The 13,546-nt window shown below is 44.5% G+C and overlaps 1 protein-coding gene across 2 annotated transcripts in view; it reads left to right on the plus strand.

Moving 5' to 3' along the window:
• Positions 1–13,546, plus strand: part of LOC108176498 (uncharacterized) — a 93,807-nt gene that overhangs the window by 20,250 nt on the left and 60,011 nt on the right. The window contains exon 5 of one of the 2 annotated variants that reach the window (XR_011389471.1): positions 6,270–6,404. Coding sequence is in view for 1 of the 2 variants with exons in the window: in XM_070075825.1 (XP_069931926.1) it covers positions 6,270–6,426 (157 nt within the window). In the remaining variant the exon portion in view is untranslated. Of the gene's footprint in view, positions 1–6,269; positions 6,427–13,546 lie in introns of those variants that run through there. The other variant, XM_070075825.1, reaches the window with a different exon arrangement.

Consider the following 13,546-nt stretch of genomic DNA (forward strand, 5'->3'; position numbering starts at 1 on the left):
AGATTGCACAAAGCTCAGAAAATATCTTTAATCCAATCTTATTGGATAAGTGTTGTGTGTTCCCTTGTTATTGCATGGATGGTTGGGAATGAGAACAAGGCTGAGTGAGCTCCCTAGGGACTTCACACCTGGACCCATGATGCTCACAAGGTTATGATGGTGGGACCTTAGGGACTGAGTGGCCAGAGCGGGCAGGGTTTGATGGGTACCAGGAACCTCTGGGACAAACCACTACAGAAAAATGCAGTTTGAAAACTGTAGCTTTACTTGAATGGATCAATTTGTTAGAACATGTCAACAGATAAAGGCAATCAGTTCTACTGGAAAAAGCAAACACTCAGGAGTCAGACCCAATCTCAAATCCTGTATTTGTGACTCTTAAGTATTAGGATATAATGTTTATGTTACTTTAATGCAGTTTTATTTTGGTGGATTGAATTTACCAGGCATTTCAAGTTTATAGGGTTGTCATTTCAAATGAAGGCTGAGTTTTAAAAAGATATCTAAAGTTGGAGTAACTACTGGTGAATAGGGATTTCTACTTTATTAATAATAGAAAGTCTCTAAATACAATAGCTTTTTGTAGGTACTTTGTTTAAAACCCAATGTTTTAAGTTGTTTGCATTTTATGAATCATTTGATTTTCCATTTTAAATCTTGAGTTTACATAGGAAGAGAGGATGAGAAATATTGACAATCCTTCTAGGAACTGATATTCTAGATGAAATCAGTATCTGACAGAATAACTGATCAACACCAGCTAGACTATGTGGTATCTCCTTTAATCATCCTAGAAGTTGTCTTCTTTTTTGTTTTTTTTCTATTTCTTTTTTAAATTTTTAATTTTTTTTTTTATTTGACAGGTAGAGTTATAGACAGTGGGAGAGAGACAGAGAGAAAGGTCTTCCTTCCATTGGTTCACTCTTCTAATGGCCGCTACGGCCGGTGCTACTCCAATCTGAAGCCAGGAGCCAGGTGTTTCTTCCTTGTCTCCCATGCAGGTGCAGGGACCCAAGCACTTGGGCCATCCTCCACTGCCTTCCTGGGCCACAGCAGAGAGCTGGACTGGAAGAGGAGCAACTGGGACTAGTACCCAGCACCCCAACTAGGACTAGAACCTGGTGTGCTGGTGCCGCAGGCGGAGGATTAGCCAAGTGAGCCATGGTGCTGGCCTGTTTTTTCTATTTCTTTTTTTTTTTTTTAAGATTTTTTTAAATTTTATTTAGTTGACATGTAGAGTTACAGACAGTGAGAGGGAGAGACAGAGAGAAAGGTCTTCCTTCCGTTGGTTTACCCCCCAAATGGCCGCTACTGCCTGTGCACCACGCTGATCTGAAGCCAGGAGCCAAGTGCTTCTTCCTGGTCTTCTATGTGGGTGCAGTACCCAAGGACCTGGGCCATCCTCCACTGCCCTCCCGGGCCACAGCAGAGAGCTGGAGTGGAAGAGGGGCAACCGGGACTAGAACCCGGGGCCCATGTGGGATTCCGGTGCCAGAGGCAGAAGATTAGCCAAGTGAGCCACAGCGCCGGCCCCTGTTTTTTCTTTCTTAAGAAGCTCTGTCCTACGTGACAGGGCCCAGGTAAGGGACACAAGGGGGACAGATGAGCATTGGAAACACTGGGGCATGACTTAGTCCCACATGGACAGAAATCTTGTGCTCTTTCCCCTCCTCCTGCTCTCTGTCTCTTGGTAGATTTCTATCCCTGCGTCCTTTCTTCTCAGAGTCAAACTCCATCTAGAACTTTTTGCACTTCTTCCTCTGTTGACCTTGACCTCCTGGACTTTGTGACAAGAACACAGAAAATAGCAGAAGGCGCACAATCTGGTTGCATTTTGCCATCTTTTCTTTAAAAGCAAAAAGCAAAACCCTCAAAACATAAACTGCTCAATTGTCACCTTCAAGTTGGTTTTGTGATTTAGTCTGTTGGTGTCACTGAGTTGGTGCAATTTTAATTACTAGCTTGTTTTTGAGATGCAGTGCCTCCTGATGGCTTCTGTGTCATGGGAGTTTGCCAGAGGAATTAACTGTTTTTTCTTTAAAATACTACATATTGTTCTTTGGTAAAAGTTGAGTAATCGCCAACAGGCATGGAATTGTCTGGTGGTGTTTAATGCCTGTGTGCTCAGATATACATTTTCTACTCTGCTGCAGAAGAAATGCTGGAAAAATCACATTTCGTTTTGGGGGGACTACGAAATGGAAATTCTGTATAACCATTCCTCCTATTCAACCGCAAAGGGCGTGGATCCCTTTTTCCTAACGGTCTGTTTGTTGGGCCCAGAATCCAGTCTCCTGTCAGGGAAACATAAAATAAAAGCCATCGTGCATAACCATGGAGTTGACGTGTTTATTTTTGTATCAGGCAATCCGTCCAACAAGACTTTGGAAACGTTTTTTTAAAATTGGCCTCTATTTGCTACCGCTGCGGATCCTGGTCTTGACTTTCGGGGTGGTTTCATGGCCAGCTGGTGGTTTCAAATGCTGAAGGAGTTTGGCGATTCATCATGTGCTTTGTGGAAAGGCTGTCCCGTGTCACTGAGACCTTTATTAATTTACACAAGGGTTGGTGTGAGCTTCCCGAATGTGATTAGTCTGCAACTGTCCCCCGAGGGCGGGGAAGGGCTGGGGGCACGCAGTGCGGTGCAGTCAGTCGTGGGAATGCCCAGTTCCCTGCAGTCTCTGTCATCCTTAAAAGGACAGTTTCTCCTACACCAGGGATGGGATGCACTCACTCTCTCTCTCTCTCTCTCTCTCTCTTTCCCCCTCTCTTCCTTCAGATTTATTTACTTATTTGAAAAGCAGAATGACACACACACACACACACACACACAGAATCTTCCATCTGCTGGTTCACTAACCAAATAGGAGTGAACATCTAGGTCTAGTATGAGAGCCAGGGACTCCATCCTTGTTTCCATCGGCTGCTTTCCCAGGTGCATTAGCAGGGAGCAAATGGGACTAGAACAGGTGCTCTGATATGGGATGCTGAAGCTGCTTAACTCTCTAAGCCATAGTGCTGTTCCTAATTGAGGGGCTTCCACTGCATGTTTTCTTTCCTATCATAAATTCAGGGGGTTTTCTAACTGTGTGGCCATCACAGATGCTTTCTGCCACCTCTGAAGTCCTGCGTGAATATCTCAAGTCCCTTATTCTCAGCAGAGCTCAGCTGCCTATGACCATGCCTGTGGGCAGCCGCTGGACCATATCATCACCCCAGGGACAAGCCTCAGATGCCCAAGTCCTCGTTAGAATATTGTCTCTCTCTGAAGCTGCTGATGCAACATCCTGGCACTTAAAAAAGTGGGAAACATCCCAAGTAGTCAGTTACAAGTCATTTGGTGTGTTCATTTCTTCCTTAAACTGCAAATGTCCCTCTGGAATAATCAGAGAGTACTTTCTTGCTGGGATTTAGATCCAGTAAGGTGATGGCTCTCGGCCTAGAAATCTGATTTTCAAGGGTAGGTTGAAGAGGAGGCTGTGGAGCTGTACTCTGGATAGCCTGCCAGGGGGCAGACCCAGAACTGGCAGCCACCAGGTGGTACATGAACTGGCAAAGAGCATGAAGAAGGTGTCAGCTTCCTGTAGTGCAGAAAAAAGAGCAGGAAACCAGCGAGATGCCTCTGAAGATGAGTGAACAACGTAAGGATTTCCTAGTAGATCTTGGTAGTGAGATTCTCAGAGTCTTGCGCTTGACCTCTAGGCCTGTCCATCTGCCCAGCCCCATCCACCTCCAGATGAAGCTCATAGGATGTAGTAGGAGCTCACTAACGGTTGCGGCTATGGGCTGAGCTGAACGTAAGCCTCTCCTAAGCCATTGGTGCTTGTCCTTCAAAGGCGAAACAGCACAGAGAACCTGTGGCATGAGCAGAATGTAGCGCTGCTCTGTAGGGACTGTGGAATCTGAAGGAGTTTGCCAACCATGGGGTGAGAAACACCGCAGCCAAGTAGAAATGTACAGTGAGAAATCTGCCGCCTGAGTCCTGTTACAGTGGGGAAGCAAATGTATTTCATGCTCCCGAGTTCTCATTCTTTCACAATGGAATGATGTCATCGTAGGAGTATTTTCATAGTGCATCAGGGCTTGGAGTGCAGTTGCACAGGGCGTTCCATGCTGACTTATGCATTGAGCTGCACATTTCTCACTCAACAAACGTCTGCTTCAGAAAGACCATGCTGTTGTCAAAAAAGGTGGGAGTAATCTCTGAAATACAGTGTTCTCCTACTTAATCCAAAGTCATTGGTCTTCAGGGAGATGTAAGCAAAAGTAATGAAACCTTCACTTATTTACCAGATAGAGACAATATGTTTAGTGCTTAACAGTGTTCCAAGAGGGACTCTCTTGGGAGCTCCGTTTATGTCACAAATCTGCAGAAATCCTGCATTGTTGTCCGTGTCATGGTTCTTTCCAAGCCATGGTGGCTTTGGACCGGCCATCCTATTTCACAATTGCTCCCCTAGTTTTAAAACAGCTTGTCATTGGAAACATGCACATGAAAATTCAAAAGCCAAGGAAATGTGCAAGGGTGAAAGCAGACTATGACTATGGACTCTCTTAAGTAAAACCATATACTCCTCTGCCCAGAGAACCCAGTGTAAAAGCCAGGGTCTGGAGCAAGACTGGGAGCTCTGTACAAAGGCTATAAACTACATTCTGAGTCTAATCCTTTAAACTCCATCTGAGCCTTGGGACCTGGGCCAGGGACTCCTTGCCCAAGTTCAGAATCACTGGTACAATAACCTGTATCTCTAAAGGTACATGTGTATGCATTTTACTCATTTGTGCATGTCTCTGTGGGTTTTCTTTTTGATAGAGATTTCTTTTAAAGGCCAAGTTTCTCTCCTAATCACAGAAAGATACCACTGACATATGACATTTGGAACTAGGGCTTGGTACAACTTGAATGGAATTGAAAGATTGATCTAGACATGTTACTAGCTGAATGTTTAAAATGAATTTTTTTCCTAAAATCACTCACAGTAATACACTCATTTCACATAGATTCAACCGCTGTTAGGCTTTCTGGTGTCCTAACAGAAAAAAAATGCCACTTGTCCTGTCATCAGTATGCTATCCTGTCCAGGGTATTTTTTGTTTTTCACAAAGGTGACTTCAGAAGGGTCCCAGCTTGCAGGGCTTGAACTACCCTGCAGCTCTGCAGAAAAAGGTTGCAACTCATCTTCAGATGCAATAGGTTCTAATTTTTCACCTAATTCAAATTTTATGAACACTCGCAGTCTTACTTGTGGTTTCTCTGATGTTGTTAGTTTTTTTTTTTAAGATTTATTATTTATTTGAATGACAGAGTTATAGGGAGAAAGGGAAAAACAGAGAGAGATCCTCCATCCATAGATTCACTCTCTAAATGGTTTCAGCAGCCAGGGCTGTGCCAAGCTGAAGCCAGAAGCCAGGAGCTTCTAGTGGGTCTCCCACGTACATGCAGAGGCATAAGCACTTGGACCATCTTCATTGCTTTCAGAGGCTCATTAGCAGGGAGCTGGATTGAAAGTGGAGCAGCTGGGACTGAAACTGGTGCCTATATGGGATGCTGGAATGCAGGCAGCTCTTTAGCCCACTGTGCTGCAGCGTTTGCCCTGAGGTTGCTAGCGTTTTACAGATACATAGTCTTAGTGGGAAATAGGGTATGCATGAAAACTTGCCTCATCTAAAGTCACTGTGTTGTTGCTACTCAAAAAGGAACATTTCTCCATGGGATATGTTCTGTGACTCCTCTGGACATAAAACCTGAAAATCCATACAACTAAATAAAACCGGCTGGGAAATATAGGGCTCAGCATTTAAGCAAGGGTGTCCAAGAGAAGTACTTCAATGCAGCGTCTCTCAAAGCTCTTTATACCTTGTTGAGAGATCTATTTCTTTAAGTCACTGAGGCAAACTTTGTTCAAAGCTCCTCATAATTTTCCCAGACAAGAAAATCACTTTAATGGCTATGGAGGGAAACTCATGCACAGGGCTCTGATTTGGAGAGCCTCAGTGAAGGATTTGCATGGTGTAAGCCTAGGGCTCTGCTCTGCTGGTGGAATCCAGCAGGGAAGCCCGATTTATCCCACGTAATCACCTTGTCTATCTCCCTATCATCTGTGTGTCTGTATCTTTTTTTTTGCCTGATAATATTTTTCTTGACTCTACATGGCTCCAGCAAGAGTTGAGGAGGACTGAACAGCCATTATAGCAGACCAGGTACAGAGCTGCTAGGAAGCCGGCGGCTTATGCCTGTTACATGAAATATCGCTTCTTGGATCTTGCAGGACACATTGGTGACAGAAGCCTCAAAAAGGACACAAACCACGAAGGCAGTGATGATGACAAAGAAACAGAGCTGGAATGGAACTCCCAGCTTGCTGTCAGGCCCGTCGCCGCTCCCCATCCATGGCATCACTGAGCACAGGCTGAAAGAGCAGCGTGGTCAGCCATTTGTTTTGCTTTTCCTCCCACTGGTTTGTTTTCTAGTTAACATTATGGGTTTCGTTATGGAGTAGGACAAGGGGACTTCAAAACATTTGTGGAAAAGTGCAACTAAGAGATGGACGTAGGGGCTGGTGTTGTGGCACCACTGGCTTAGTGTGACTTGGGACACCTGCATTCCGTATCAGAGTGCCTCATTTGAGTCCTGGCCACTCTACTTCTAGCTGGCTGAAAATGCACCTGGGAGGCAGTGGATGATGGTACAAGTGCCTGCCACCCACGTGGGGAGACTAGGATGGAATTCCTGGCTTCTGGCTTCAGCCTGGCCCAGTCCTGGCTGTTGTGGGTATTTGGGGAGTAAACCAGCAAATAGAAGAGCCTTTCTCTCTCTCTCTCTCTCTCTCTCTCTTCCTCCCTCCCCCTCCTCTCCCTCTCTCTCTCTCTCTGTCTCTCCTTTTCAAATGAATAAATCTTCTTTAAAAATAAGATAAGCTTATTTTGAGGGCAGTTTTTTTAAATCTACTTTTTTTTCATAGTGTACATTTTCCATGAACTCTATAGATCTCGTTATATGTTTTAGATATGTACATACAATTACGAAGAAAAAATATTTCTAATTACATTTGTAAATTGAAGGCAATAAAAGACAGGCATCTAGCTAGGTGACCAAAGAGTGAGTGGCTTTCAGACAGAGGCCACTTAAGGAGTATTTATTGAATGAGTAAATACAGTTACTGGTGGGGATGAGCCTAAGCACAAAATTTTCTGTTCTCAACGAAAATTATTTTATGGTGTTTATTTGATAACATAGGAAAGCTTTTATGCTAGAATAAACAGCTAAGGGATATTTTTGAAGAAGGAAAAAACATTCTGCTTACCAAGTGATTTTCAAGGGTCTGGAATTTCACCACCTCTCTCACTGGGCAAGAAACACAATGAGCATCTATAACTCATGAAATATGCCCAGCCATCTCAGTCACACATTTGCCCAACAGCTGCTTTTTGACGTTAAAACTAAGCACAAAACATTTCCAATGAAAGGAAGCTGAAAATCAAACAAACAGTGGGTCTATCACAGAAGAGACCGCTTCTCTGCATTGATTGAGACTGGGCCGTGTTATGACAAGAAAGAGAGAGAGAGAGAGAGAGAGAGAGAGAGAGAGAGAGAGAAACTGGCAATTAAATTGCCTACCTGGCATTTTTATATGCTAAAGATTTAGAATAAAGGGGCTTCTGGAATGTGAAGAGAAGAGGTTGAAGAGGTTTGACAAAGCGCTTGGTGCCTTCCTCACCTGAACTAATTATTTCCCAAGTGAATGAAAGCAGCAATGGCCATATAGTGGTACCTCCATTCCCTTCATAAAGTCTTCGACTGGCTGTTGCCAGGCCATGGCATCCTAGTGAGCATCGTCCTTCCCCAGTGCATGCCAAAGCCACAGAGTCGCTGCTCACGCCTTCCGCTCCCGCGAGCCCTCTACCCAGTCACGGCTGCGGTCGCCCTCCAGCATTTCTCTGCTCTGATCCTGTAGCCTTGCCTGGCAGCTCCTGCTTTGCATTCACAGGGCACTCTGCTCTTCCTCCTAGCACTGATGACGGTTTGTACTCACACCCGTTTTATGTTAGTCAAGATTGTTGTTTTCCTAGAGGGTACATTCCAGACAGCTGGGGTGGTTTGCTCACTATTGTATCTCTAGCACCTAGCACTGTGCTCAGTACAGACTTCAAAATGAATGAATGAATGAATGAGATCACCGTGACATTAGTGGCTACAGAGCTGCGTCAGCTGTAAGGGCCCTCCTGAGGCTCTCACACCTCCAGTGTGGCCAGTGCTCCCTATGAGGAAAGGCAAGACCAGGGCTAGCAGGGGGTCACTGCTGTTCCTGACACTGCATGTACCTGGAAGGGCTCCGTCTCTCCACCTGCTCATAACCAGAGAACACTTATCTTGGGAATGACTGCTCCCTGGTTAGAGAGAGGCCAAGTGGATTCTGCAGTCATCTTCTTGGCTTTCTATTTTCCATTCCTGAGACAAAGTAATACTGGCAAAAAAAATATACCCTTCTATTATGACCAAAATAATTCCACATTTCTGTCAAAATGTGTTAACAGACCCCAGAGAACCTGCCCCTTGTTCATACATGTTCTGCAAACTACTTCACACTGCCAAGCTTTTATGCTGAACTCCTGTATGGGCTCAGCTCTAGCACTCACAATGCAATCAAACCAGAAAAAGTGCACCGTTGTCCCCCTGCTAACTCTGCACTACCTCCCCCAACAGTCACAGAGAGATGTAATGGAAACAAGCCCAGGCTGGGACACCACATGGCTCCTGAGCCACTGTCTGGTGAATGCTGGTGATGCGGTTGGTGCGTCCAAAAACGGTTGACCGTGGCTTAGTCCCAAGCGCACACTGAACAGCAAGGTGGCGAAGGAGAAAGACGTTCAAGTTCGAGTTCCATCTGCTGGAATCCCGATTCATCCCTTCAGGAGCTGATCCCTGGGAAATGCTTCTTAGAACCCATCAGCCTTCATTTCTCCCTTAGTGGCAGCCATCATATCCATTGGTGAGACCCATGATCAATCCTCTTTAATTAACTTCTAGGGGAAAATGTATGTAGCTCCACCCCTGATTCCTCAATTCTGGTCGTGCTTGGTGCTTTCCTTTTCTATTGTATTCCTATGCCCACCTGAAATATCCTTCACTTGCTGCGTCACATTAGGAAACAGAATTCATTGTGGGGGGGAGAAACTACTTCCTGAAAGTACTTTGGTAAGGTTGTGTGACTATACACACACCCAGGATGTCCTCTTAAAGTCAGTGCAAGTCTGCTGGCTGAGTGTGCCTGTTGGCAGGAACCATCCTCTCATCCCACAAAGCAGCTCTCTTAGGATAGAGCCAAAGAGAAACGCTTGAAGAGAGGCTGGCATTGTGGCACAGCAGATTATGCAGCCACTGGCAATCATCCCACATCAGAATGCCTTACTCCCGGCTGCTCTGTTTCTGATCTAGCTCCCTGCTAGTCCACCTTGAGAAGGCAATAGATAATGGCCCAAGTACTTACTTGAGCACTTGCCACCTATTTGGGAGACTTCAGATGGAGTTCCAGGCTCCTGACTTCAACCTGGCCTAGCCCTTGTCACTGAAGGCATTCAGGGAGTGAACCATTCACATAGGTGAATGGAAGTTCTCTTTCTCTCTCTGTCTCTCCCTCTCTCTCTTTCTCTGTCATCCTGCTCTTCAAATTAATAAAATAAATTAGGAAAAAATCCTGGAAAGATGGAATTTTTGAAATGCTTTCCCTCATCTTGGCCTGCCTCTAGAATTCACCAGCATACAGGGCAAAATGAGATGAGTAGTCTCCAAGGAGTCATTTCCATAGAAGGGGACACACATACTGTTTACAAAGATTGACTTTTTCCAGAGGAGAAGTAGGCATTTCTTAATGGTATATAGAGCAATTGAAATTATGTCACATTTGAAGACTGAGCAGAAATGAACATACTTGTAGACCTGTCTCTGAGACCTGGAATTGTGGGAAAGTTTCTTGATTTTCTTTATAAAAGGTAACACCATGCTGTTAGTTTTTGATCATCTAAGTTTTTGGGAATACGAAATGTTTCTTACACGAAGACAGATGTTAGCACATTGAGTTTCCAAATGATTCAATTTAAGCAATTTTTGTTAAAATTTCATCAGTAATAACTTTCAGATACCCCACAAATATAGTCTACAATTAAGGATTCTATTTCTGGAGAATAGAAAATGATATATCAATACTTTTGAGGGACATAAATGGAATAGTTCTGAAAAATGTATTAGAAAATGGAATCCGGTGATATACAAAGGGTGAAACATTATGAGCAAACAGGGTTGATCCCAGAAATGCAAAATGGGCTCAATATTTCATCAAAATTAAACCTGCTGGGGCTGGCTCTGTGGCGTAGCGGTTAAAGCCACCACCTGCAGTGCTGGCATCCCATATTGGCTCCAGTTCGAGTCCTGGCTGCTCTACTTCCAATCTAGCTCTCTGCTATGGCCTGGGAAAGCAGTGGAAGATGGCCCAAGTGCTTAGGCCCTACACCCACATGGGAGACCCAGAAAAAGCTCCTGGCTCCTGGTTTCGGATGGGCTCAGCTCCAGCCATTACAACTAATTGGAGACTGAACCAGCGGATGGAAGGCTTCTCTTTCTCTTTTTCTCTCTCTCTCTTATCTCTCTCTCTCTCCCCCCCTCTCCTTCTCTCTCTCTGTAACTCTGACTTTCAAATAAATAAATAAATCTTTAAAAAAAGTTTAAACCTGCTTATCAGAAAAGGCCATTAAGATGATCAAAATGCAAGATAAGAATCTGAAGAAAAATATTTATAATATGCACTTCTGACAAAGAGTTTATATAAAAATATGTTCCAAATATATGAAAAATAGGGCATTAAATGGCGCAAAAGACTTGAATAGGTACTTCACTAAAGAAGTTAGTCATGATTGACAAATACATGAAAATCACAGAGAAATGCAAATTAAACATGCAATGAGATACATTCTATGCCCAGAAACACATCTGGAGTTGGAAAATCTGGCAGCACCAGATGCCTGGCAAAGATATCCAAAACTCGTTGGTGGGATATGAAATGATGACACCACTTTAGAAAACAATATGGCAGTTTCTTACAAGGTTAAACCTACAGTTGCTTCAGGACCCAGTTTTTCCATTGCTAGGAATTCACCCAAGAGAAAGAAAAACATAAAAAGACTAGAAAAATAATATTCATAGTAGCTTTATCCATAATAGAAAGAAAAAGGAAACAAGCCAAATGTCTATCCAAAAGCAATTGCTGGCCCTAAAAATGGACTATTACCTAGAAATAAAGTGAGACAATCCATGGACAAATGAATCATAGATGGATCTCAAAAATATGTGGAGGGAGAAAAGTCAGACCCTAAAGAATATAATGAAGGGACCTGAAACAATTAATGGCAATGGAATTAAAAGGTTGGTTTCTTTTGGTGCAAAAAGTTTGGAAATTCTTGCATGTGATGGATCTCCAAAAAGTCCATGCGAAGTGCTTGTTATGAGGAAAGTATGCATGGATTTCCAAAATTATTTTATGTATTTATTTGAAATGCAGACTGACACAGAGAGAGGGAGACATACACACAAGCAAACACACACACACACACACACACACAGACAGAGAGAGAGAGAGAGAGACTATCTCCCATCCACTGGTTCACTTCCTAAATAACCAGAAAAGCTGGGGCTGGTCTAGGCTGAAGCCAGGAACTGCATTCATGTCTCTCACATGGGTGGCAGGGACTCAGACACTGAGTTCTCAGTTGCTGCATTGCCAGGTGCGTTAGCAAACAACTGGATTGAAAGCAGAGCAGCTGAGGCTCAAACCGTCACTCCAATATAGGATGTGGGCATCCAAGGCCACAACTGCCCCTGATTTAAAATTTTTTGCACAAAAATAGACTTACCTTTTTTTTTTTTTATTTATTTGACAAGACTTATAGACAATGAGAGGTAGAGACAGAGAGAAAGGTCTTCTGTCCATTGGTTCACCCCCCAAATGGCCGCCATGGCTGGCGCTGCACCGATCCAAGGCCAGGAGCCAGGTGCTTCTTCCTGGTCTCCCATGCGGGTGCAGGGGCCCAAGCACTTGGGCCATCTTCCACTGCCCTTCCGGGCCACAGCAGAGTGCTGGAGCGGAAGAGGAGCAACCGGGACTAGAACCCGGCACCCATATGGGATGCTGGCGCCACAGGCGGAGGATTAACAAAGTGAGCCATGACTTATCTTTTAAGTCCATTTTCCACATACGTTTTTGAAGTCCCTTCCTATATGTTAGAATTCCATTTGCATGAAGTTTGGGAGCTGACAAACTTAATCTGTGGTGACAGGAATCAGAATAGAGGTTGCCCCACTGTAGGGGTGTCCTCTGGCGAGGGTTGAGAGAGCTTTTGGGGTGTGGATACTGTCCTCACCTTGAATAGAGTGGTGCCATCTCAGGCGTACGCATATATCAACACTTCATATGCATATGATCTGTGCACTTCTCTGTGGATGGGTTCTACCTCAGTGGTAAAACGTGCAATATCAGAAGGCTATGTTTGCTAGATTGTTCCTCAGTGTTTATTAGGAATTGGAAAGAACGGAGAGTTTTCGGCTTGGAGACAGGAAATAGACTGAGAAACAAAACCCAGGGGCCGAGTGGATGCCACAGGGCAGTGTCCTCTGCCTGTTTCCAGTCCACTTCACTCCTACCTGTCCCTAAGGCCCCATTCCAATTGTCTGCTCTATTTATGAGGCTTAGGTTTGAGCGAAATGGCCAGAAATAGAGACAGATTGAAAAGTCAGATGGGTTTCCTTTATTTTTCCCCGTCCTATTTTGGTGACTGGGATGAGGTCTGGGAAGGGTAGCGATCTTAACAGGGGCCAAAAGTAGAGAGCAGAGCAGGACCTGTTGCCATTTCTGATTTGTTGTTTCTCCAAAACTCATCAGATTCAGAAACTTCCTAGTTTTCCTGTCTGGATGGTGTACACCCCATCGACTTTCATCACCCCAAACTCTGCCTTCTATTTGGGATTCTTCATTCTTCTTTCCCTTTAACCCCCCCCCCCCCCCACTCTCCCTTCAACCCCTGAACACCCATATAACTCTGAATTCCATGTTTGTCACACCTAAAGGCAGGGATTCTGCGTTCTACTCACAATGCCTAGAGCAGTGCCTGGCACCTGGAAGGTGCTCCACTCACTCATTCACCTCATCCCACCTACCCACTTACTCAGTTGGTCTTTTCTGAAGAAATGAAGCTGTTTTCAAGGGATGCCACAGGCAGCACTGGCTTACCTGTATGGGTGCATTCGTTGTTTCTTTGTAGACTACGTTTTCTAGGACTACTCTGAGGCTCCATTATTTTTGTTGGAAAAGCATAGTGCCGCCTTTGCGTAGTGTGAACTCTCGACAGATTGCCACTGAAGAAGAGGGAGGGGAGGAAGGCAAGGAAGAGGAGAGGAGGAGGAACAGACAGTAGGGAAGAAGGAGGGAAGGAAGGAAGGAGGGAGGGAAAGAGAAGGAGCGAGGACAGGAAAAGCAAAATCAGAGAATTTGGAGACAGT

The sequence above is a fragment of the Oryctolagus cuniculus genome, chromosome 6 (assembly GCF_964237555.1).
Source record: "Oryctolagus cuniculus chromosome 6, mOryCun1.1, whole genome shotgun sequence".
Taxonomy (NCBI): domain Eukaryota; kingdom Metazoa; phylum Chordata; class Mammalia; order Lagomorpha; family Leporidae; genus Oryctolagus; species Oryctolagus cuniculus.